The sequence below is a fragment of the Oncorhynchus masou genome, unplaced genomic scaffold (genome assembly GCF_036934945.1).
Source record: "Oncorhynchus masou masou isolate Uvic2021 unplaced genomic scaffold, UVic_Omas_1.1 unplaced_scaffold_930, whole genome shotgun sequence".
In the NCBI taxonomy this organism is placed as follows: Eukaryota; Metazoa; Chordata; class Actinopteri; order Salmoniformes; family Salmonidae; genus Oncorhynchus; species Oncorhynchus masou.
In genome coordinates, this window is record NW_027015783.1 from 217,288 (window position 1) to 244,499 (window position 27,212).

Here is a 27,212-nt window from a genome sequence, read left to right on the forward strand (position 1 = left end):
CATACTGTAGTGATATACTGTAGTGATGTACTGTAGTGATGAGGACATACTGTAGTGATGAGGACATACTGTAGTGATGAGGACATACTGTAGTGATACACTGTAGTGATGAGGACATACTGTAGTGATGAGGACATACTGTAGTGATACACTGTAGTGATGAGGACATACTGTAGTGATATACTGTAGTGATGTACTGTAGTGATGAGGACATACTGTAGTGATGAGGACATACTGTAGTGATACACTGTAGTGATGAGGACATACTGTAGTGATATACTGTAGTGATGTACTGTAGTGATGAGGACATACTGTAGTGATACACTGTAGTGATGAGGATGTACTGTAGTGATATACTGTAGTGATGAGGACATACTGTAGTGATATACTGTAGTGATGTACTGTAGTGATGAGGACATACTGTAGTGATATATTGTAGTGATGAGGACATACTGTAGTGATACACTGTAGTGATGAGGACATACTGTAGTGATACACTGTAGTGATGAGGACATACTGTAGTGATGTACTGTAGTGATGAGGACATACTGTAGTGATGTACTGTAGTGATGAGGACATACTGTAGTGATGTACTGTAGTGATGAGGACATACTGTAGTGATACACTGTAGTGATGAGGACATACTGTAGTGATACACTGTAGTGATGAGGACATACTGTAGTGATACACTGTAGTGATGAGGACATACTGTAGTGATGTACTGTAGTGATGAGGACATACTGTAGTGATATACTGTAGTGATGAGGACATACTGTAGTGATATACTGTAGTGATGAACTGTAGTGATATACTGTAGTGATATACTGTAGTGATATACTGTAGTGATGAACTGTAGTGATGAACTGTAGTGATATACTGTAGTGAAGAGGACATACCTGTCATAGGAGGAGGAAAACCACCTGAGGGACAATAAACATGATCAATTATTACAATATGGTGTGAACATATCAGTGGTTACCCACCTAAACACCTTCCATGTGGAGTTAAAATACTCCCCTTATCAATGGTTACCCACCTAAACACCTTCCATGAGTTACAATACTGCCCATATCAGTGGTTACCCACCTAAACACCTTCCATGAGTTAAAATACTCCCCTTATCAGTGGTTACCCACCTAAACACCTTCCATGAGTTACAATACTGCCCATATCAATGGTTACCCACCTAAACACCTTCCATGAGTTACAATACTCCCCTTATCAGTGGTTACCCACCTAAACACCTTCCATGAGTTACAATACTGCCCATATCAGTGTGTTCCCAGCTAAAACACCTTCCATGTGGAGTTAAAATACTGCCCATATCAGTGTGTTCCCACCTAAACACCTTCCATGTGGAGTTAAAATACTCCCCTTATCAATGACGGCCGAGACGATAGCAGTATCGTAAAAGACTAAACTGTTTGGTGCTTTAAAAACCTGATGGATGTCAAATATGGTGTTCTATAGCTTGGAAAATAAATACAATGTGACTGTTTCCCAACATCAGGGCCGTTTCCCAACATCAGGGCCGTTTCCCAACATCAGGGCCGTTTCCCAACATCAGGGCCGTTTCCCAACATCAGGGCCGTTTCCCAACATCAGGGCCGTTTCCCAACATCAGGGCCGTTTCCCAACATCAGGGCCGTTTCCCAACATCAGGGCCGTTTCCCAACATAATGATGTTTGTTTCCAGCATCAAGGCTATTCCCAACATAATGATGTTTGTTTCCAACATCAGGGCTGTTTTCCAACATCAGGGCTGTTTTCCAGCATCAGGGCTGTTTCCAACATCAGGGCCGTTTCCCAACATAATGATGTTTGTTTCCAACATCGGGGCTGTTTTCCAGCATCAGGGCTGTTTCCCAACATAATGATGTTTGTTTCCAACATCAGGGCTGTTTCCCAACATAATGATGTTTGTTTCCAACATCAGGGCTGTTTCCCAACATAATGATGTTTGTTTCCAACATCAGGGCTGTTTCCTAAAGAAGGTATTACATACTGAGCCAATCTGCTTTGTGTTGTGTTTCCTTGCCACGATACTAACGAGGATGGCGATACTGGTATCGTCCCGGCCCTAATATCAATCAAACTTTGGATCAAGTTCATAAATGTGTGCATCCCAACTGGCACCCTATTCCCTATATAGTGAACTACTTTAGACCAGAGCCCTATTCCCTATATAGTGAACTACTTTAGACCAGAGCCCTATGGAACCTTATTCCCTATATAGTGCACTACTTTAGACCAGAGCCCTATGGAACCCTATTCCCTATATAGTACACTACTTTAGACCAGAGCCCTATTCCCTATATAGTGCACTACTTTAGACCAGAGCTCTATTCCCTATATAGTGCACTACTTTAGACCAGAGCCCCATTTCCTATATAGTGCACTACTTTAGACCAGAGCCCTATGGCACCCTATTCCCTATATAGTGCACTACTTTAGACCAGAGCCCTATGGCACCCTATTCCCTATATAGTGCACTACTTTAGACCAGAGCCCTATAGAACCCTATTCCCTATATAGGGCACTACTTTAGACCAGAGCCCTATAGAACCCTATTCCCTATATAGTGCACTACTTTAGACCAGAGCCCTATGGCACCCTATTCCCTATATAGTGCACTACTTTAGACCAGAGCCCTATAGAACCCTATTCCCTATATAGGGCACTACTTTAGACCAGAGCCCTATAGAACCCTATTCCCTATATAGGGCACTACTTTAGACCAGAGCCCTATAGAACCCTATTCCCTATATAGTGCACTACTTTAGACCAGAGCCCTATAGAACCCTATTCCCTATATAGGGCACTACTTTAGACCAGAGCCCTATAGAACCCTATTCCCTATATAGGGCACTACTTTAGACCAGAGCCCTATGGAACCCTATTCCCTATATAGTGCACTACTTTAGACCAGAGCCCTATGGAACCCTATTCCCTATTTAGGGCACTACTTTAGACCAGAGCCCTATGGAACCCTATTCCCTATATAGGGCACTACTTTAGACCAGAGCCCGATGGCACCCTATCCCCTATATAGGGCACTACTTTTGACCACAGCCCTATTGACCCTGCTTAAAAGAAATGCATTATATTAGGCCAGATTGGCTCCCATTGGGACTCATCCTATATATCTTGTTAAATGAAGCCCATGGACTGAATTAATACCATTGAATATAATAATAACTTATTATTCATTGAAAGTGATTGAGAGTGAGGCTACATCAGAAATGGCACCTTAGTCAACGGTAGCGCACTACATAGGGAATAGGGATCCATTTTGGACAGATGTATATAATATAGAGTGAAAGTGTGTGTTGTCGCCCCCTACCTGTGGGGAAGGGGTATGGTGGAACAGGACGAACATCATATCCACCTGGATGCCCACTGCTATAAAAAAATAAAAAATAAATAAAAGTTAAATATATCAAAGTCGTCATGATCATTTTAACCAATACTTTAGATGCCATTTACATATTGATCCAATCAATCATATTAAATGGATATTTCAGGATTCTGGCAATGCTGCTCTTTATCTATTTCCCCAGTCAGATGGAGTCGTGGACACCGTGTTTATGTCTCTGTGTCCAGTATGAAGGAAGTTTAAGGTAGTATTCGTGAGCCAATGTTAAATAGAGTTAGCGCGTTGCCTGGAAGTCGATGGGTATCTACTAGCATGCTAGCAGATACCCATAGCATGCTAGCAGATACCCATAGCATGCTAGCAGATACCCATAGCATGCTAGCAGATACCCATAGCATGCTAGCAGATACCCATAGCATGCTAGCAGATACCCATAGCATGCTAGCAGATACCCATAGCATGCTAGCAGATACCCATAGCATGCTAGCAGATACCCATAGACTTCCAGTCAATATGCTAACGCAATTTAAACAGATCAGCTCTTCTGTAAATAATTGGGTTAACAGATCAGAATTGGGTTGCCTGTGTAAACGCTGCCTTAGATCTCTACAAGGTGAAGCTGTCTTACCTGTCCAAGGTGGGGATGAGAGATGGAGGGGGGCCGCTGGGAGGAGGGAAACCTGCACACACACAGTGTTACTATTAAGACAGACACATTCTAACTGTTGAGTCTATACCACATTATGACATCACCACACTGACACATTCTACCTGTTGAGTCTATACCACATTATGACATCACCACACTGACACATTCTAACTGTTGAGTCTATACCACATTATGACATCACCACACTGACACATTCTACCTGTTGAGTCTATACCACATTATGACATCACCACACTGACACATTCTAACTGTTGAGTCTATACCACATTATGACATCACCACACTGACACATTCTACCTGTTGCGTCTATACCACATTATGGCATCACCACACTGACACATTCTACCTGTTGAGTCTATACCACATTATGACATCACCACACTGACACATTCTACCTGTTGAGTCTATACCACATTATGACATCACCACACTGACACATTCTAACTGTTGAGTCTATACCACATTATGACATCACCACACTGACACATTCTACCTGTTGAGTCTATACCACATTATGACATCACCACACTGACACATTCTACCTGTTGAGTCTATACCACATTATGACATCACCACACTGACACATTCTACCTGTTGCGTCTATACCACATTATGACATCACCACACTGACACATTCCAACTGTTGAGTCTATACCACATTATGACATCACCACACTGACACATTCCAACTGTTGCATCTATACCACATTATGACATCACCACACTGACACATTCTACCTGTTGAGTCTATACCACATTATGACATCACCACACTGACACATTCTACCTGTTGCATCTATACCACATTATGACATCACCACACTGACACATTCTACCCGTTGAGTCTATACCACATTATGACATCACCACACTGACACATTCTACCTGTTGCATCTATACCACATTATGACATCACCACACTGACACATTCTAACTGTTGAGTCTATACCACATTATGACATCACCACACTGACACATTCTACCTGTTGAGTCTATACCACATTATGACATCACCACACTGACACATTCTACCTGTTGAGTCTATACCACATTATGACATCACCACACTGACACATTCTACCTGTTGCATCTATACCACATTATGACATCACCACACTGACACATTCTACCCGTTGAGTCTATACCACATTATGACATCACCACACTGACACATTCTACCTGTTGAGTTTATACCACATTATGACATCACCACACTGACACATTCTAACTGGGAACATTGAGACAGATAAAAACCTGTATAGTATACTAATATGTGGAACTCTTCAGTCTTTCCCACATCATGAACGTCATTGTGTAGTTTGTGTAGTAATAGTGAGTATAGTTGGGAGTATTGCTCTTACCAGGAGGAGGGACATTCATAGGTATTCCTAACAAATTTAAAAAAAACAATTGTTAGCAAACTCCTCTGTGGGAAAGTTAAACAGGGTGAATATACAAATATATAAAAGGGAGAGAAAGTTAAGAGGGAAAGAGACAGAAAGCAGGAGAGAGAGAGAGAGACGGGGGAGAGAGAGCGAGAGGAGGCAGAGAGAGAGAGAGAGACATAGGAGGCAGAGAGAGAGAGAGATGCGGGGGGAGAGAGAGCGAGAGGAGACAGAGAGAGACAGAGGAGGCAGAGAGAGAGAGATGTGGGGGGAGAGAGAGCGAGAGGAGACAGAGAGAGACAGAGGAGGCAGAGAGAGAGAGACATAGAGGAGGCAGAGAGAGAGAGAGATGCGGGGGGAGAGAGAGCGAGAGGAGACAGAGAGAGACATAGAGGAGGCAGAGAGAGAGAGATGTGGGGGGGGAGAGAGAGACTGGGGAGAGAGAGATGCGGGGGAGAGAGAGAGAGAGACAAAGTGAGAGAGGTGTAGACTTACTTGGTGGGGGGATGAGAGGGGGGAGCCTGGCTGACGTTGGGAGGAGGGGGAAGGAATGGGGGAGGAGGGATGTTTGGGGGAGGGGGCCGGGGGGAAGAAGGGGGCATCTTGTTGGGGTTTTGCTCAGCGTCCGACGACGAGTGTTCCGAAATCACCTACGACAACGAAGACACGGCCAAATCACAACCGGGTATGTGATTCAACAGCCAACAGAATGGTTACATGGACTTCTATGTAGGCCATGTCATTTCATGTGTTTGTGTAGTGTTGTCCCGACACCAGTATTACTACGATACCAGGCTAAAAGGTCCTTTAAAAACCTGTTGAAAAGACTAAAAATAAACTAAAATGTGACTCTGGGTGTCAACATAAGGTTTTCATAACAGCAGGGACTGTTTTCCTCAGGAAATTAAAGATGAGTTCTTGGAAGATTTAAAACTACCTCGATATTTATGTTTTTAACTGACGTTTTGGACTCGATGTGTCAATGTACGGCTCATTATTTTATTTAAATTAATAATATATATTTTTTCTGTTTTGCTCACATAATATACACTGAGTTTACAAAACATTAAGAACAACTTCCTAAATATTGGGTTGTGTGTACCTGGATGTTGTTTCCCTCCAGGTTGTGTGTGTGTGTGTGTGTGTGTGTGTACCTGGATGTTGTTTCCCTCCAGGTGTGTGTGTGTGTGTGTACCTGGATGTTGTTTCCCTCCAGGTGTGTGTGTGTGTGTACCTGGATGTTGTTTCCCTCCAGGCGTGTGTGTGTGTACCTGGATGTTGTTTCCCTCCAGGTTGTGTCTTCGTCGTCCCTCCACTCTGCTGATGGTAGCGGTCCCTCCTCCAATCACGTCGATCGTACCACTGGTCTTCCTGAACACAACGTGAGTCACTCAGCAGACCATCTCCTCCAGAACAACAAACAGGAAGCTGTCACGGCTAAGGGCCTTTTGGCTCAAGATGACATGTTTCACCTCGTCGGCTCTGGGATTCGAATAAGCAACCTTCCGTTTACGGGCCCCAACGCTCTTAACCACTAGACTACCTGCCGTTTACTCAGTCATTAACGCTGAGTTTACCATCTATACTCTCTACCAACTAATACACCACCACAGACAGATCTGGGTACCTAACCACCACACCACAGACAGATCGGGGTACCTAACCACCACACCACCAGACAGATCGGGGTACCTAACCACCACAGACAGATCGGGGTACCTCACCACCAGACAGATCGGGGTACCTAACCACCAGACAGATCGGGGTACCTAACCACCACAGACAGATCGGTACCTAACCACCAGACAGATCGGTACCTAACCACCAGACAGATCGGTACCTAACCACCACAGACAGATCGGGGTACCTAACCACCACAGACAGATCGGTACCTAACCACCACAGACAGATCGGGGTACCTAACCACCACAGACAGATCGGGGTACCTAACCACCACAGACAGATCGGTACCTAACCACCAGACAGATCGGTACCTAACCACCAGACAGATCGGTACCTAACCACCAGACAGATCGGTACCTAACCACCAGACAGATCTGGGTACCTAACCACCACAGACAGATCGGTACCTAACCACCACACCACAGACAGATCGTGGTACCTAACCACCACACCACAGACAGATCTGGGTACCTAACCACCACACCACAGACAGATCTGGGTACCTAACCACCACAAACAGATCGGTACCTAACCACCACACCACAGACAGATCGTGGTACCTAACCACCACAGACAGATCGGGGAACCTAACCACCACAGACAGATCTGGGTACCTAACCACCACACCACAGACAGATCTGGGTACCTAACCACCACACCACAGACAGATCGGGGTACCTAACCACCACACCACAGACAGATCGGGGTACCGAACCACCACAGACAGATCGGGGTACCGAACCACCACAGACAGATCGGGGTACCGAACCACCACAGACAGATCGGGGTACCGAACCACCACAAACATCGGTACCTAACCACCAGACAGATCGGTACCTAACCACCAGACAGATCGGTACCTAACCACCAGACAGATCGGTACCTAACCACCAGACAGATCGGTACCTAACCACCAGACAGATCTGGGTACCTAACCACCACAGACAGATCGGTACCTAACCACCACAGACAGATCGGTACCTAACCACCAGACAGATCGGTACCTAACCACCAGACAGATCTGGGTACCTAACCACCACAGACAGATCGGTACCTAACCACCACAGACAGATCGGTACCTAACCACCACAAACAGATCGGTACCTAACCACCAGACAGATCGGTACCTAACCACCAGACAGATCGGTACCTGACCACCACACCAGACAGATCGGTACCTGACCACCACACCAGACAGATCGTGGTACCTAACCACCACACCAGACAGATCGTGGTACCTAACCACCACACCAGACAGATCGTGGTACCTAACCACCACACCAGACAGATCGTGGTACCTAACCACCACAGACAGATCGTGGTACCTAACCACCACAGACAGATCGTGGTACCTAACCACCACAGACAGATCGTGGTACCTAACCACCACAGACAGATCGTGGTACCTAACCACCACAGACAGATCGGGGTACCTAACCACCACACCACAGACAGATCTGGGTACCTAACCACCACACCACAGACAGATCTGGGTACCTAACCACCACACCGCAGACAGATCTGGGTACCTAACCACCACACCGCAGACAGATCTGGGTACCTAACCACCACACCGCAGACAGATCTGGGTACCTAACCACCACACCGCAGACAGATCTGGGTACCTAACCACCACACCGCAGACAGATCTGGGTACCTAACCACCACACCGCAGACAGATCTGGGTACCTAACCACCACACCGCAGACAGATCTGGGTACCTAACCACCAGACAGATCGGTACCTAACCACCAGACAGATCTGGGCACCTAACCACCACAGACAGATCGGTACCTAACCACCACACCACAGATTAGTGACAGGACACTAAAGTCAGAAAGGACAACACACAGCAGCACTAACACATAGGATGTAGAATCTGTTATTACATGTCTATAACATGGCTATCACCTGTCACACACGCGTGTCAATGTGCATACGTGTGCTGCATTTAAATGTGTTTACTGTTGCCAAGGTGATGACTCCCGTGAATCTTAACGTTGCCGCGGTGACAATTGTTGGCTACCACGTTGTGCCCTAAACGACGTGACACAACTACGCCGTTTGTCACTAGTTTAATCGGCCGAGGGAAATTAAAACGAGTTTATTTTGTGTTTTAAATAGCATCTGGAAAAGACACAATACTGTACATGGATGTATCAGTGTGTTGTTGTCAACAAGCCCCATCCCATGTATCAGTGTGTTGTTGTGAACAAGCCCCATCCCATGTATCAGTGTGTTGTTGTGAACAAGCCCCATCCCATGTATCAGTGTGTTGTTGTGAACAAGCCCCATCCCATGTATCAGTGTGTTGTTGTCAACAAGCCCCATCCCATGTATCAGTGTGTTGTTGTGAACAAGCCCCATCCCATGTATCAGTGTGTTGTTGTCAACAAGCCCCATCCCATGTATCAGTGTGTTGTTGTGAACAAGCCCCATCCCATGTATCAGTGTGTTGTTGTCAACAAGCCCCATCCCATGTATCAGTGTGTTGTTGTCAACAAGCCCCATCCCATGTATCAGTGTGTTGTTGTCAACAAGCCCCATCCCATGTATCAGTGTGTTGTTGTGAACAAGCCCCATCCCATGTATCAGTGTGTTGTTGTCAACAAGCCCCATCCCATGTATCAGTGTGTTGTTGTCAACAAGCCCCATCCCATGTATCAGTGTGTTGTTGTCAACAAGCCCCATCCCATGTATCAGTGTGTTGTTGTGAACAAGCCCCATCCCATGTATCAGTGTGTTGTTGTCAACAAGCCCCATCCCATGTATCAGTGTGTTGTTGTCAACAAGCCCCATCCCATGTATCAGTGTGTTGTTGTGAACAAGCCCCATCCCATGTATCAGTGTGTTGTTGTCAACAAGCCCCATCCCATGTATCAGTGTGTTGTTGTCAACAAGCCCCATCCCATGTATCAGTGTGTTGTTGTCAACAAGCCCCATCCCATGTATCAGTGTGTTGTTGTCAACAAGCCCCATCCCATGTATCAGTGTGTTGTTGTCAACAAGCCCCATCCCATGTATCAGTGTGTTGTTGTCAACAAGCCCCATCCCATGTATCAGTGTGTTGTTGTCAACAAGCCCCATCCCATGTATCAGTGTGTTGTTGTCAACAAGCCCCATCCCATGTATCAGTGTGTTGTTGTCAACAAGCCCCATCCCATGTATCAGTGTGTTGTTGTCAACAAGCCCCATCCCATGTATCAGTGTGTTGTTGTCAACAAGCCCCATCCCATGTATCAGTGTGTTGTTGTCAACAAGCCCCATCCCATGTATCAGTGTGTTGTTGTCAACAAGCCCCATCCCATGTATCAGTGTGTTGTTGTCAACAAGCCCCATCCCATGTATCAGTGTGTTGTTGTCAACAAGCCCCACCCCACTCACGTATAGTAGGACATGTCCTGGACGGGGGGAGTCGTCCACTGTGGGGGGGAGATCCTACCATCAGGGGGAGGAGGAGGGAGACAGTTAGACCTCCCTCACACTCAGAGGGACTCAGTCATGTGTTCGCTCTCTTTCTCTCTACCTCTATCTGTCACTCACTCACTGTCTGTCTGTCTGTCTGTCCATCTCTCGCTCTCTTTCTCTCTACCTCTATCTATCTGTCTGTCCGTGTCTGTCCATCTCTCGCTCTCTACCTCCATCTATCTGTCTGTCTGTCTGTCCATCTCTCACTCTCTTTCTCTCTACCTCTATCTATCTGTCTGTCCGTGTCTGTCCATCTCTCGCTCTCTACCTCTATCTATCTGTCTGTCTGTCTGTCCATCTCTCGCTCTCTTTCTCTCTACCTCTGTCTGTCTGTCCATCTCTCGCTCTCTTTCTCTCTACCTGTCTGTCTGTCTGTACATCTCTCGCTCTCTTTCTCTCTACCTCTGTCTGTCGCTCTCTTTCTCTCTACCTCTTTCTGTCTGTCTGTCTGTCTGTCGCTCTCTTTCTCTCTACCTCTTTCTGTCGGTCTGTCTGTCTGTCTGTCTGTCGCTCTCTTTCTCTCTACCTCTTTCTGTCTGTGTCTGTCCACTGCCAGACAGTGCTTTGCCAAATCCTCTACCAGAGCTAATACATGAGGCTCTCTCATGTCTCTTAACCTGTCCTAGGATAACCTTACTGTCTCTTAACCAGTCCCAGGCTAACCTTGCTGTCTCTGTACCTGTCCTAGGCTAACCTTACTGTCTCTTAACCTGTCCTAGGCTAACCTTACTGTCTCTTAACCTGTCCTAGGCTAACCTTACTGTCTCTTAACCTGTCCTAGGCTAACCTCACTGTCTCTTAACCCGTCCTAGGCTAACCTCACTGTCTCTTAACCCGTCCTAGGCTAACCTCACTGTCTCTTAACCCGTCCTAGGCTAACCTCACTATCTCTTAACCTGTCCCAGGCTAACCTTACTGTCTCTTAACCTGTCACAGGCTAACCTCACTGTCTCTTAACCTGCCCTAGGCTAACCTTACAGTCCGTCTATATGTACCTGTCCTAGGCTAACCTTACGGCCTGTCTCCACCTGTCCTATGCTAACCTTACAGTCCCTCTATATGTACCTGTCCTAGGCTAACCTTACCGTCTCTACCTGTCCTAGGCTAACCTCACCGTCTGTCTGTACCTGTCCTAGGCTAACCTTACCATCTCTACCTGTCCTAGGCTAACCTCACCGTCTGTCTGTACCTGTCCTAGGCTAACCTTACCATCTCTACCTGTCCTAGGCTAACCTCACCGTCTGTCTGTACCTGTCCTAGGCTAACCTCACCGTCTATATGTACCTGTCCTAGGCTAACCTCACCATCTATATGTACCTGTCCTAGGCTAACCTTACCATCTCTACCTGTCCTAGGCTAACCTTACCATCTCTACCTGTCCTAGGCTAACCTCACCATCTCTACCTGTCCTAGGCTAACCTCACCGTCTCTACCTGTCCTAGGCTAACCTCACCGTCTCTACCTGTCCTAGGCTAACCTCACCGTCTCTACCTGTCTTAGGCTAACCTCACCGTCTACCTGTCCTAGGCTAACCTCACCGTCTACCTGTCCTAGGCTAACCTCACCGTCTCTACCTGTCCTAGGCTAACCTCACCGTCTCTACCTGTCCTAGGCTAACCTCACCGTCTGTCTGTACCTGTCCTAGGCTAACCTTACCATCTCTACCTGTCCTAGGCTAACCTTACCATCTCTACCTGTCCTAGGCTAACCTCACCGTCTCTACCTGTCCTAGGCTAACCTCACTGTCTGTCTGTACCTGTCCTAGGCAAACCTTACCATCTCTACCTGTCCTAGGCTAACCTCACCGTCTGTCTCTACCTGTCCTAGGCTAACCTTACTGTCTCTACCTGTCCTATGCTAACCTTACCGTCTCTACCTGTCCTATGCTAAGCTTACGGCTCTTATCATTCTGAGGACCTGTGTACAGCTCTTACCTGGTAGTGTTCATGTTCATGGAGGACTTGTAGAGGCTGGCTGGAGTGGGGAAGTCAGGTTTGGACGTGTGGATGGGTAAACTCACTTCCTTCTCATTCCCCGTCCTGCCCTGCTGAACCTGGGGGGGAGTAGAGTAGGACATCTTTAGGTTTATAACATCTTGGGTTTGAACATTTGACAGTAGTAGGACCTCTTTAAATGGATATCTTGGTTTTAAACAACTCGGGTTTATCTGTTTTACACTGATTATCATATGGCAATTCAATGAGACAAAGAAGGAAGGGAATCGAGAGGAGGAGAGAGAGAGGAGGAAGGGAATCGAGAGGAGGAGAGAGAGAGAGAAGGAAGTGAATTGAGAGGGGAGAGAGAGAGAAGAAAGTGAATTGAGAGGGGGAGAGAGAGAGAAGAAAGTGAATTGAGAGGGGAGAGAGAAGAAAGTGAATTGAGGGGGAGAGAGAGAAGAAAGTGAATTGAGAGGGGGAGAGAGAAGAAAGTGAATTGAGAGGGGAGAGAGAGAAGAAAGTGAATTGAGAGGGGGGAGAGAGAGTGAAGAAAGTGAATTGAGAGGGGGAGAGAGAGTGAAGAAAGTGAATTGAGAGGGGGAGAGAGAGAGAATAAAGTGAATTGAGAGGAGGAGAGAGAGAGAATAAAGTGAATTGAGAGGGGGAGAGAGAGAGAAGGAAGTGAATTGAGAGGGGGAGAGAGAGAGAGAAGGAAGTGAATTGAGAGGGGGAGAGAGAGAGAGAAGGAAGTGAATTGAGAGGAGGAGAGAGAGAGAAGGAAGTGAATTGAGAGGGGGAGAGAGAGAAGAAAGTGAATTGAGAGGGGGGGAGAGAGAAGGAAGGGAATTGAGAGGGGGGGAGAGAGAAGGAAGTGAATTGAATTGAGAGGAGGAGAGAGAGAAGGAAGTGAATTGAATTGAGAGGAGGAGAGAGAGAAGGAAGTGAATTGAGAGGGGGAGAGAGAGAAGGAAGTGAATTGAGAGGGGGGGAGAGAGAAGGAAGGGAATTGAGAGGAGGAGAGAGAGAAGGAGGTGGAGATGTTGTGTCTTAGTGATTTAGCTGGTGGTGGAGGAGGTGTGTCTTACAGTGATTTAGCTGGTGGTGGAGGAGATGTTGTATCTTAGTGATTTATCTGGTGGTGGAGGAGATGTTGTATCTTACAGTGATTTAGCTGGTAGTAGAGGAGATGTTGCATCTTACAGTGATTTAGCTGGTAGTAGAGGAGATGTTGTATCTTAGTGATTTAGCTGGTGGTGATGGAGATGTTGTATCTTAGTGATTTAGCTGGTGGTGATGGAGATGTTGTATCTTAGTGATTTAGCTGGTAGTAGAGGAGATGTTGTATCTTAGTGATTTAGCTGGTGGTGGAGGAGATGTTGTATCTTAGTGATTTTGCTGGTGGTGGAGGAGGTGTGTCTTACAGTGATTTTGCTGGTGGTGGAGGAGGTGTGTCTTACAGTGATTTTGCTGGTGGTGGTGGAGGTGTGTCTTACAGTGATTTTGCTGGTGGTGGAGGGGGTGTGTCTTACAGTGATTTTGCTGGTGGTGGAGGGGGTGTGTCTTACAGTGATTTTGCTGGTGGTGGAGGGGGTGTGTCTTACAGTGATTTTGCTGGTGGTGGAGGAGGTGTGTCTTACAGTGATTTAGCTGGTGGTGGAGGGGGTGTGTCTTACAGTGATTTAGCTGGTGGTGGAGGAGATGTTGTATCTTACAGTGATTTTGCTGGTGGTGGAGGAGATGTTGTATCTTAGTGATTTAGCTGGTGGTGGAGGAGATGTTGTATCTTAGTGATTTAGCTGGTGGTGGAGGAGATGTTGTATCTTAGTGATTTAGCTGGTGGTGGAGGAGATGTTGTATCTTAGTGATTTAGCTGGTGGTGGTGGAGATGTGTCTTACAGTGATTTTGCTGGTGGTGGAGGGGGTGTGTCTTACAGTGATTTTGCTGGTGGTGGAGGGGGTGTGTCTTACAGTGATTTAGCTGGTGGAGGAGGAGGTGTGTCTTACAGTGATTTTGCTGGTGGTGGAGGGTGTGTCTTACAGTGATTTTGCTGGTGGTGGAGGGTGTGTCTTACAGTGATTTTGCTGGTGGTGGAGGGGTGTGTCTTACAGTGATTTTGCTGGTGGTGGAGGTGGTGTGTCTTACAGTGATTTTGCTGGTGGTGGAGGGGGTGTGTCTTACAGTGATTTTGCTGGTGGTGGTGGAGGTGTGTCTTACAGTGATTTTGCTGGTGGTGGAGGGGTGTGTCTTACAGTGATTTTGCTGGTGGTGGAGGGGGTGTGTCTTACAGTGATTTTGCTGGTGGTGGAGGGTGTGTCTTACAGTGATTTTGCTGGTGGTGGAGGGGTGTGTCTTACAGTGATTTTGCTGGTGGTGGAGGGGGTGTGTCTTACAGTGATTTAGCTGGTGGTGGAGGGTGTGTCTTACAGTGATTTTGCTGGTGGTGGAGGGGGTGTGTCTTACAGTGATTTAGCTGGTGGTGGAGGGGTGTGTCTTACAGTGATTTTGCTGGTGGTGGAGGGGGTGTGTCTTACAGTGATTTTGCTGGTGGTGGAGGGGGTGTGTCTTAGTGATTTTGCTGGTGGTGGAGAGGGTGTGTCTTACAGTGATTTTGCTGGTGGTGGAGGGGGTGTGTCTTAGTGATTTTGCTGGTGGTGGAGGAGGTGTGTCTTACAGTGATTTTGCTGGTGGTGGAGGGGGTGTGTCTTACAGTGATTTTGCTGGTGGTGGAGGAGATGTTGACGACCTCCAGGCCCATCCTCAGCCTCTTCTGTTTGTCACAGTAGCCCTTCCACGTGTCCTCGTTGAACCCATAGTTAAAGTAGTCAGACAGGTCAGCACCTACAGACACACACACACACAGACACACACACAGACAGACACACACACAGACAGACACACACACACAGACAGACACACACACACAGACAGACACACACAGACAGACACACACACACAGACAGACACACACACACAGACAGACACACACACACACACAGACAGACACACACACACAGACAGACACACACACACAGACAGACACACACACACAGACAGACGTTTATTTTTACAAACTCCTACCAAGCCTCTCAGTGTAAAAGTGGACCAATCAGAAACGTAACCCCGCCCACTCTGTCAGACGACACAGTAACCCGTACCTGGTTTCCCCCTCGAATGTCCCACAGTAACCCCGCCCAGTGACTCCACCCACAGTAACCCCGCCCACCGTAACCCGTACCTGGTTTCCTCCAGGGTTTCCCCTCGAATGTCCCACAGTAACCCCGCCCACAGTAACCCCGCCAAGTGACACGTACCTGGTTTCCTCCAGGGTTTCCCCTCGAATGTCCCACAGTAACCCCGAACCACAGTGACCCCCAAACCACAGTGACCCGTACCTGGTTTCCTCCAGGGTTTCCCCTCGAATGTCCCACAGTGACCCCACCAACAGTGACCCGTACCTGGTTTCCTCCAGGGTTTCTCCTCGAATGTCCCACAGTAACCCCGCCCACAGTGACCCCGCCCAGTGACCCGTACCTGGTTTCCTCCAGGGTTTCTCCTCGAATGTCCCACAGTAACCCCGCCCACAGTGACCCCGCCCAGTGACCCGTACCTGGTTTCCTCCAGGGTTTCTCCTCGAATGTCTCCATGTCCACCTCCACGACTGGGACTCCATTGATGTTTCCCGGGGCCTCCAGATCCACACCCTTCAACTTGTTCCCTACTAGAGAGAGAATAGTAACCAAACTACCACATGGAAAAGAAACATTTAGAATATCTACCCGTGTTAAAATACACAGAGGACAATTTAAACAACAATATCTACATTTATACCATCTAGTTCCACAAAGCTGCCCAAGACATGGTGGTGGGAATGGACACCTATCAAGACATGGTGGTGGGACTGGACACCTATGGTGGTGGGAATGGACACCTATGGTGGTGGGAATGGACACCTATCAAGACATGGAGGTGGGACTGGACACCTATGGTGGTGGGACTGGACACCTATCAAGACATGGTGGTGGGAATGGACACCTATGGTGGTGGGAATGGACACCTATGGTGGTGGGAATGGACACCTATGGAGGTGGGAATGGACACCTATCAAGACATGGTGGTGGGAATGGACACCTATGGTGGTGGGAATGGACACCTATGGTGGTGGGAATGGACACCTATGGTGGTGGGAATGGACACCTATGGTGGTGGGAATGGACACCTATGGTGGTGGGAATGGACACCTATGGGAATGGACACCTATCAAGACATGGTGGTGGGAATGGACACCTATCAATGGACACCATGGTGGTGGGAATGGACACCTATGGTGGTGGGGAACGGACACCTATCAAGACATGGTGGTGGGAATGGACACCTATGGTGGTGGGAACGGACACCTATCAAGACATGGTGGTGGGAATGGACACCTATGGTGGTGGGAACGGACACCTATCAAGACATGGTGGTGGGAATGGACACCTATCAAGACATGGTGGTGGGAATGGACACCTATCAAGACATGGTGGTGGGAATGGACACCTATCAAGACATGGTGGTGGGAATGGACACCTATCAAGACATGGAGGTGGGAATGGACACCTATCAAGACATGGTGGTGGGAATGGACACCTATCAAGACATGGTGGTGGGAATGGACACCTATCAAGACATGGTGGTGGGAATGGACACCTATGGAGGTGGGAATGGACACCTATCAAGACATGGTGGTGGGAATGGACACCTATGGTGGTGGGAATGGACACCTATCAAGACATGGAGGTGGGAATGGACACCTATGGAGGTGGGAATGGACACCTATCAAGACATGGTGGTGGGAATGGACACCTATGGTGGTGGGAATGGACACCTATGGTGGTGGGAATGGACACCTATGGTGGTGGGAATGGACACCTATGGTGGTGGGAATGGACACCTATGGTGGTGGGAATGGACACCTATGGTGGTGGGAATGGACACCTATCAAGACATGGTGGTGGGAATGGACACCTATGGTGGTGGGAATGGACACCTATCAAGACATGGTGGTGGGAATGGACACCTATGGTGGTGGGAATGGACACCTATCAAGACATGGAGGTGGGAATGGACACCTATCAAGACATGGTGGTGGGAATGGACACCTATGGTGGTGGGAATGGACACCTATGGTGGTGGGAATGGACACCTATGGTGGTGGGAATGGACACCTATGGTGGTGGGAATGGACACCTATGGAGGTGGGAATGGACACCTATCAAGACATGGAGGTGGGAATGGACACCTATGGAGGTGGGAATGGACACCTATCAAGACATGGTGGTGGGAATGGACACCTATGGTGGTGGGAATGGACACCTATGGTGGTGGGAATGGACACCTATCAAGACATGGTGGTGGGAATGGACACCTATGGTGGTGGGAATGAACACCTATCAAGACATGGTGGTGGGACTGGACACCTATGGTGGTGGGAATGGACACCTATCAAGACATGGTGGTGGGAATGGACACCTATGGTGGTGGGAATGAACACCTATCAAGACATGGTGGTGGGACTGGACACCTATGGTGGTGGGAATGGACACCTATCAAGGACATGGTGGTGGGAATGGACACCTATCAAGGCATGGTGGTGGGAATGGACACCTATCAAGACATGGTGGTGGGAATGGACACCTATCAAGACATGGTGGTGGGAATGGACACCTATCAAGACATGGTGGTGGGAATGGACACCTATCAAGGACATGGTGGTGGGAATGGACACCTATGGTGGTGGGAATGGACACCTATCAAGGACATGGGTCCTGTGTGGCTCAGTCGGTAGAGCATGGTGCTTGCAACGCCAAGCGTCGTGTGTTCGATTCCCGCTGGGGCCACCCATATGTAAAAGTAGTGGCCCCAGCCGACTTGTAAGTCGCTTTGGACAAAAGCGTCTGCTAAATGGGATATGGGATATATATTTATATATATATATATACATGGTGGTGGGAACGGACACCTATCAAGGACATGGTGGTGGGAATGGACACCTATCAAGGACATGGTGGTGGGAATGGACACCTATCAAGACATGGTGGTGGGAATGGACACCTCTATTAGCCTGTACTATACATTCCCCACTCCATGTCGGCCTGTGTAAAGTCAGGTGCATAGAACAGGTGAAGAACAGAACACGACAGTACCTGTTCCATAGGGTCTGGCTCCCGCCGTCTTTATGTTCAGGTTAACAGGGGCCACTCCATACGTTCTACAACAACAAAACCAGACATGTCAACAACAAACCAGACATGTCAACAACAAACCAGACATGTCAACAACAACAACAAACCAGACATGTCAACAACAAGCCAGACATGTCAACAACAACAAGCCAGACATGTCAACAACAACAAGCCAGACATGTCAACAACAACAAGCCAGACATGTCAACAACAACAAGCCAGACATGTCAACAACAACAAGCCAGACATGTCAACAACAACAAGCCAGACATGTCAACAACAACAAGCCAGACATGTCAACAACAACAAACCAGACATGTCAACAACAACAACAACAACAACACAATTTAACGCTACAGCGTCAAAGGCTGTAAAATACAATAGATGAATTCAGGCTCATCAGCTGTACTTAAACCCCTTATCTGGGAATAATAAGGTCAGATCGGCTTAGACATTACGGTGAACTATCCCTTTAAAGACATTATGGGTGAACTATCCCTTTAAAGACATTATGGGTGAACTATCCCTTTAACATTACGGGTGAACTATCCCTCTAAAGACCGTAGGGGTGAACTATCCCTCTAAAGACATTACGGGTGAACTATCCCTTTAACATTACGGGTGAACTATCCCTCTAAAGACCGTAGGGGTGAACTATCCCACCTAAAGACCGTAGGGGTGAACTATCCCTCTAAAGACCGTAGGGGTGAACTATCCCTCTAAAGACCGTAGGGGTGAACTATCCCTCTAAAGACCGTAGGGGTGAACTATCCCACCTAAAGACCGTAGGGGTGAACTATCCCTCTAAAGACCGTAGGGGTGAACTATCCCCCTAAAGACCGTAGGGGTGAACTATCCCCTAAAGACCGTAGTGGTGAACTATCCCCCTAAAGACCGTAGGGGTGAACTATCCCTCTAAAGACCGTAGGGGTGAACTATCCCTCTAACGACCGTAGGGGTGAACTATCCCCCTAAAGACCGTAGGGTTGAACTATCCCCCTAAAGACCGTAGGGGTGAACTATCCCCCTAAAGACCGTAGGGGTGAACTATCCCCCTAAAGACCGTAGGGGTGAACTATCCCCCTAAAGACCGCAGGGGTGAACTATCCCTCTAAAGACCGCAGGGTTGAACTATCCCCCTAAAGACCGTAGGGGTGAACTATCCCCCTAAAGACCGTAGGGGTGAACTATCCCTCTAAAGACCGTAGGGGTGAACTATCCCTCTAAAGACCGTAGGGGTGACCTATCCCCTTAAAGACCGTAGGGGTGAACTATCCCCCTAAAGACCGTAGGGTGAACTATCCCCCTAAAGACAGTAGGGGTGAACTATCCCCCTAAAGACCGTAGGGGTGAACTATCCCCCTAAAGACATTACGGGTGAACTATCCCCCTAAAGACCGTAGGGGTGAGCTATCCCCCTAAAGACAGTAGGGGTGAACTATCCCCCTAAAGACCGTAGGGGTGAACTATCCCCCTAAAGACCGTAGGGGTGAACTATCCCCCTAACGACCGTAGGGGTGAACTATCCCCTAAAGACCGTAGGGTGAACTATCCCCTAAAGACCGTAGGGGTGAACTATCCCCCTAAAGACCGTAGGGGGTGAACTATCCCCCTAAAGACCGTAGGGTGAACTATCCCCTAAAGACCGTAGGGGTGAACTATCCCCTAAAGACCGTAGGGGTGAACTATCCCCCTAAAGACCGTAGGGTGAACTATCCCCCTAAAGACCGTAGGGGTGAACTATCCCCCTAAAGACCGTAGTGGTGAACTATCCCCCTAAAGACCGTAGGGGTGAACTATCCCCCTAAAGACATTACGGGTGAACTATCCCTTTAACGACCGTAGGGGTGAACTATCCCTCTAAAGACCGTAGGGGTGAACTATCCCTCTAAAGACCGTAGGGGTGACCTATCCCCCTAAAGACCGTAGGGTGAACTATTCCTCTAACGACCGTAGGGGTGAACTATCCCCCTAACGACCGTAGGGGTGAACTATCCCCTAAAGACCGTAGGGGTGAACTATCCCCCTAAAGACCGTAGGGTGAACTATCCCCCTAAAGACCGTAGGGGTGAACTATCCCCCTAAAGACCGTAGGGGTGAACTATCCCCCTAAAGACATTACGGGTGAACTATCCCTTTAACGACCGTAGGGGTGAGCTATCCCTCTAACGACCGTAGGGGTGAGCTATCCCCCTAAAGACCGTAGGGGTGAACTATCCCCCTAAAGACCGTAGGGGTGAACTATCCCTCTAAAGACCGTAGGGGTGAACTATCCCCCTAAAGACATTAGGGGTGAACTATCCCTCTAAAGACATTACGGGTGAACGATCCCTTTAACGACCGTAGTTAGCATTAAACTTATCTTATAAAAAAACAATCAATCTTAACATAATTCCTAGTGAACTACACACGGTTGATGATATGACTAGGTTAACTAGCTTGTCCCTGCGTTGCAAATCATCGATGCGGTGCCTGTTAATTTATCATCCAATCACAGCCTACTTCGCCAAACGGGTGGCGATTTAACAAGCGCATTCGCGAAAAAAACACTGTCGTTGCACCAATGTACCTAACCCTAATCACCAATGTACCTAACCCTAAACACCAATGTACCTAACCCTAAACACCAATGTGCCTAACCCTAAACACCAATGTGCCTAACCCTAAACACCAATGTGCCTAACCCTAAACACCAATGTGCATAACCCTAAACACCAATGTACCTAACCCTAAACACCAATGTACCTAACCCTAAACACCAATGTACCTAACCCTAAACACCAATGTACCTAACCCTAAACACCAATGTACCTAACACCAATGTACCTAACACCAATGTACCTAACACCAATGTACCTAACCCTAAACACCAATGCCTTTCTTTAAATCAAAACACCAGAATATATTTTTTTAAACGTGCATATTTAGTTAAAAGAAATTAATGTTTATAAAAATTAAAAAATTTGACCCATTTTCTCTACCCAATTTCGTGGTATCCAATTGGTAGTAGTTACCGTCTCGCTGCAACTCCCGTACGGACTCAGGAGAGGCGAAGGTCGAGAGTCTCCGAAACACAACCCAACCAAGCCGCACTGCTCCTTGACACAATGCACATCCAACCCGGAAGTCAGCCACACCAACGTGTCGGAGGAAACACCGTACACCTGGGGACCTGGTCCCGGACGACGCTAACCCTAACAACACTGGGCCAATTGTGAGCCGCCCCATGGGCCTCCCGGTCGCAGGCCGGCTGCAACAGAGCCTGGGCTCGAACCCAGAATCTCTGGTGGCAGAGACCACTGCACCACCCTCGGAGGCCCCAGGTATTCATGTTAGCAGGCAATATTAACTAGGGAAACTGTGTCCCTTCTCTTGTGAAATTCAGTGCAAGCAGAGTCCGGGTATATGCAGCAGTTTGGGCCGCCTGGCTCGTTGCGAACTGTGTTGAAGACCATTTCTTCCTAACAAACAACGTAATTTATTTGCCAGATTTTTACATAGTTATGACGTAACACTGAAGGTTGTGCAACGTAACAGCAATATTTAGACTTGTGGATGCCACCCGTTAGATAAAATACGGAACGGTTCCGTATTTCACGGAAAGAATAAACGTTTTGTTTTCGAAATGAGAGTTTCTCGGATTTGACCATATTAATTACACAACGCTAGTATTTGTGTGTGTTTATTATATTATAATTAAGTCTATGATTTGATATTTGATAGAGCAGTCTGTCTGAGCGGTGGTAGGCAGTAGCAGGCTCGTAAGGATTCATTCAAACAGTACTTTATGGCATCCACAATTCTGCAAGCACAACGCTGTTTATGACTTCAAGCCTATCAACTCCCTAGATTAGGCTGGAAATACTAAAGTGCCTATAAGAACATCCAATTGTCAAAGGTGTATGAAATACAAATGGTATAGAGATAAATAGGTCCTATAAAAACACTATATTAACTACAACCTAAAACTTCTTACCTGGGAATATTGAAGTCTCATGTTAAAAGGAACCACCAGCTTTCATATGTTCTCATGTTCTGAGCAAGGAACTGAAACGTTAGCTTTCTTACATGGCACATATTACACTTTTACTTTCTTCTCCAAACACTGTGTTTTTGCATTATTTAAAACAAATTGAACACGTGTCATCATTTATTTGAGACTAAATATATTTTTATATATTATATTAAGTTAAAATAAAAAATAAGTGTTCCTCAGTATTTACCTATATTTTACTAGGCAAGTCAGTTAAGAACAAATTCTTATTTTCAATGACGGCCTAGGAACAGTGGGTCCACTGCCTGTTAAGGGGCAGAACGACAGATTTTTTACCTTGTCAGCTCGGGGATTTGAACTTGCAACCTTTCGGTTACTAGTCCAATGCTCTAACCACTAGGCTACACTACACAGTATTGTTGTAATTGTCATTATTACAAATATATATATGTAAAATCGGCCGATTAATCGGCATCGACGTTGAAAAATCAGCGTCGGTTCGACCTCTACTTTAAAGACGCGTACGTGTACTGTGGGGCTCCGGTCTTGTAATTGTCATTATTACAAATATATATATGTACAAATCGACCGATTAATCGGTATCGACGTTGAAAAATCATAGTCGGTTCGACCTCTACTTTAAAGACGCGTACGTGTACTGTGGGGCTCCGGTCTTGATGTCTCCGATGGTGACACGAACATCATCGTCATCATCGTCGCTGTCGCTATCACTGTCGTCATCATCTCCTGGCTCCTTCTCCTGAGAAAGAGAGGGGGAGGAGAGAGAGAGGGGGATGGAGGGGGAAAGAGAGGGGGAAAGAGAGGGAAGGGGGAGGAGAGAGAGAGGGAAGGGGGATGAGAGAGAGGGGGGATAGAGAGGGGAGGGAGAGAGAGGGGGATGGAGAAGGGAAAGAGAGAGGGGGAGGAGAGAGAGAGGGGGATGGAGGGGGAAAGAGAGTGAAGGGGGAGGAGAGAGAGGGGGGGATAGAGGGGGAAAGAGAGGGAAGGGGGAGGGGGAGAGAGAGGGGGGGATAGAGGGGGAGAGAGAGGGAAGGGGGAGGAGAGAGAGAGGGGGGATGGACAAGGGAAGAGAGAGAAGGGGGAGGAGAGAGAGAAGGGGGAGGAGAGAGGAACAAACAGAGAGAGAAGGGGGAGGAGAGAGGGGGAGGAGAGAGGAACAAACAGAGAGAGAAGGGGAGGAGAGAGGAACAAACAGACAGAGAAGGGGGAGGAGAGAGGAACAAACAGAGAGAGAAGGGGGAGGAGAGAGGAACAAACAGAGAGAGGGGGAGGAGAGAGGGGGAGAGAGAGGGAAGGGGGAGGGAGAGAGAGAGGGGGATGGACAAGGGAAAGAGAGAGAAGGGGGAGGAGAGAGAGAAGGGGAGGAGAGAGGAACAAACAGAGAGAGAAGGGGGAGGGGAGAGAGAGGGGGAGGAGAGAGGAACAAACAGAGAGAGAAGGGGGAGGAGAGAGGAACAAACAGAGAGAGAAGGGGGAGGAGAGAGGAACAAACAGAGAGAGGGGGAGGAGAGAGGAACAAACAGAGAGAGAAGGGGGAGGAGAGAGGAACAAACAGAGAGAGAGGGGGAGGAGAGAGGAACAAACAGAGAGAGAAGGGGGAGGAGGGAGGAACAAACAGAGAGAGGGGGGGGAGAGAGGAACAAACAGAGAGAGGGGGAGGAGAGAGGAACAAACAGACAGAGAGAGAGGGGGAGGAGAGAGGGGGAGGAGAGAGGAACAAACAGAGAGAGACAGAAACCCGGATCAGAACCCATCTCCTGAACACATAACACAGCAGGTCCTGGAGTGTTTCCAGACCACATGAACTGACCAGGAGAAACTCCAGACCTTTACACACAAATCCCAATTCACCCCAGCCCCGCATCGACAACGATAGGAGAAACACTACCCTCTCGGTCCCAAATGGCACCCTATGCCCTATATAGTGCACTACTTTAGACCAGAACCCTATTCCCTATATAGTGCACTACTTTAGACCAGAGCCCTATGGAACCCTATTCCCTATATAGTGCACTCCTTTAGACCAGAACCCTATTCCCTATATAGTGCACTACTTTAGACCAAAGCCCTATGGAACCCTATTCCCTATATAGTGCACTACTTTAAACCAGAGCCCTATGGAACCCTATTCCCTATATAGTACACTACTTTAGACCAGAGTTGGCACCCTATTCCCTATATAGTGCACTACTTTAGACCAGAGCCCTATAGAACCATATTCCCTATATAGTGCACTACTTTAGACCAGAGCCCTATAGAACACTATTCCCTATATAGTGCACTACTTCAGTCAAACTTGGTGCACTATATGGGAATAGGGTGCCATTTGGGACACACAGGGGGGGGAAAGGGGTCTTACCTGAGCTTCCACTCCGTTGCCTGTAGTAGCTGCCTCGTCTGACTCAGTAGCAGGAATAGGTGCACTGAGGACGTAAATATCACCAACACATTCAGACTGCGGACTGAAATATCACCAATACATTCAGACTGAGGACTGAAATATCACCAATACATTCAGACTGAGGACTGAAATATCACCAATACATTCAGACTGCGGACTGAAATATCACCAATACATTCAGACCGCGGACTGAAATATCACCAATACATTCAGACCGAGGACTGAAATATCACCAATACATTCAGACTGAAATATCACCAATACATTCAGACTGTGGACTGAAATATCACCAATACATTCAGACTGCGGACTGAAATATCACCAATACATTCAGACTGCGGACTGAAATATCACCAATACATTCAGACCGAGGACTGAAATATCACCAATACATTCAGACCGAGGACTGAAATATCACCAATACATTCAGACTGAGGACTGAAATATCACCAATACATTCAGACTGAAATATCACCAATACATTCAGACTGCGGACTGAAATATCACCAATACAGACAGACTGCGGACTGAAATATCACCAATACAGACAGACTGCGGACTGAAATATCACCAATACATTCAGACTGAAATATCACCAATACATTCAGACTGAGGACTGAAATATCATCAATACATTCAGATTGAGGACTGAAATATCACCAATACAGACAGACTGCGGACTGAAATATCACCAATACATTCAGACTGAAATATCACCAATACATTCAGACTGAGGACTGAAATATCATCAATACATTCAGACCGCGGACTGAAATATCACCAATACATTCAGACTGAGGACTGAAATATCACCAATACATTCAGACTGAAATATCACCAATACATTCAGATTGAGGACTGAAATATCACCATACATTCAGATTGAGGACTGAAATATCACCAATACATTCAGACACGTCCTGTAGACAACACAACAGAGAAAGTTGAGACAACTCAGTAACGGGCTTATTTATACACAAACGGGTAGAGGGCGAGGAAGTCACCTGACAGCAGCGGATAGTTTGGCCTCTTCTTCATCAGCTCTCTCGTCATCATCTAGAAGGGAAACGACCATTCATTAATTAACTAACGGTAAAAAATGTCAACGACAAAGTCATAGATTACAATATCTAACGGTACCTAGTTAAATAACTTACATAGCTAACTAGCCACGTTTATTGGTTCAGAAGATCCATGCAAGCGAACCATTCATATCCAATGCTTCTTCCGTCCGTTGTATTTCCCCCACATACAGGAAGCTACATATCTACAAACTGAGCAAAGTGCAAATCCTTGGTGCAATCCTGAAGGATTTGCTGTAGCGTTAGTGGGTCGGCTTGACGTTTACAGTGACACTAGGCCAACACATGCAGCACCACGGCACCTTGGGCTTCAGCAAGCGACAGCAACCACTGTGCTAATCAGGTAGCACCTGTGCTAACGACTTGCAGTTGCATGTGGCATTAGTTATAACTGGAACCACTTAGCTCATGTTATATTCATTGTAACACCTCTTTACCTCCGTAGAGCCACTCTTCCTCCTCGTCTCCGCCATCTCCCGCACTCGCGTCCGCCGGGGTTGTTTTGTCTGCCGCCTCTTCCGCAGACATCTTCTTTAACCAGCGGTAAGAAAGTGTCTTTCACGAAGATCGCAACTCTTGTTTTCCAGCTAGCGAGTTGGCGAACGAAACAACCCGGATAGTGGTAAATGCACACGAACAACAAAAAATATATCTATAGTTAAAACAGCAGAAGTCGTCATAAATTATTGCATAATCTTGAAGCGCGGAAAAATATCCACTTGATACATTTTGATTTCGACGAGCGAGCGGGTGGACCGTGTGCCCGGAAGTAATCCTTCAACAGAGGGCAAGCAAACTGTCTTCCTATTGGTCTAGCGGGATTCTGTCGGCGGAAGTCAAACATTGAGCGGTTCATGCGCAGTTTGGACCGGGGTGTCGAATGGAGTAACGTTTTAAAGACACAAGAGGGCGAAATAACATCAATCTGATTTTTCTGGGGGGGGGGCGGACACCGCATGAAGTTGTTTTTTAT

General features: G+C 47.2%; 1 protein-coding gene across 1 annotated transcript in view; it reads right to left on the reverse strand.

Moving 5' to 3' along the window:
• The window catches only part of LOC135538194 (pre-mRNA 3'-end-processing factor FIP1-like), a 33,406-nt gene extending 6,402 nt beyond the window's left edge, over positions 1 to 27,004 (reverse strand). The window contains 16 exon segments of the mRNA XM_064964163.1: positions 897 to 920; positions 3,344 to 3,402; positions 4,005 to 4,056; positions 5,408 to 5,434; positions 5,927 to 5,948; positions 5,950 to 6,081; positions 6,703 to 6,802; positions 10,499 to 10,552; positions 12,517 to 12,635; positions 15,228 to 15,358; positions 16,128 to 16,238; positions 18,703 to 18,767; positions 23,389 to 23,495; positions 25,116 to 25,179; positions 26,162 to 26,213; positions 26,677 to 27,004. Of these exon segments, the coding sequence (XP_064820235.1) occupies positions 897 to 920; positions 3,344 to 3,402; positions 4,005 to 4,056; positions 5,408 to 5,434; positions 5,927 to 5,948; positions 5,950 to 6,081; positions 6,703 to 6,802; positions 10,499 to 10,552; positions 12,517 to 12,635; positions 15,228 to 15,358; positions 16,128 to 16,238; positions 18,703 to 18,767; positions 23,389 to 23,495; positions 25,116 to 25,179; positions 26,162 to 26,213; positions 26,677 to 26,767 (1,210 nt within the window). The 5' untranslated portion in view covers positions 26,768 to 27,004.
• Positions 27,005 to 27,212: the final 208 nt, after the last annotated feature.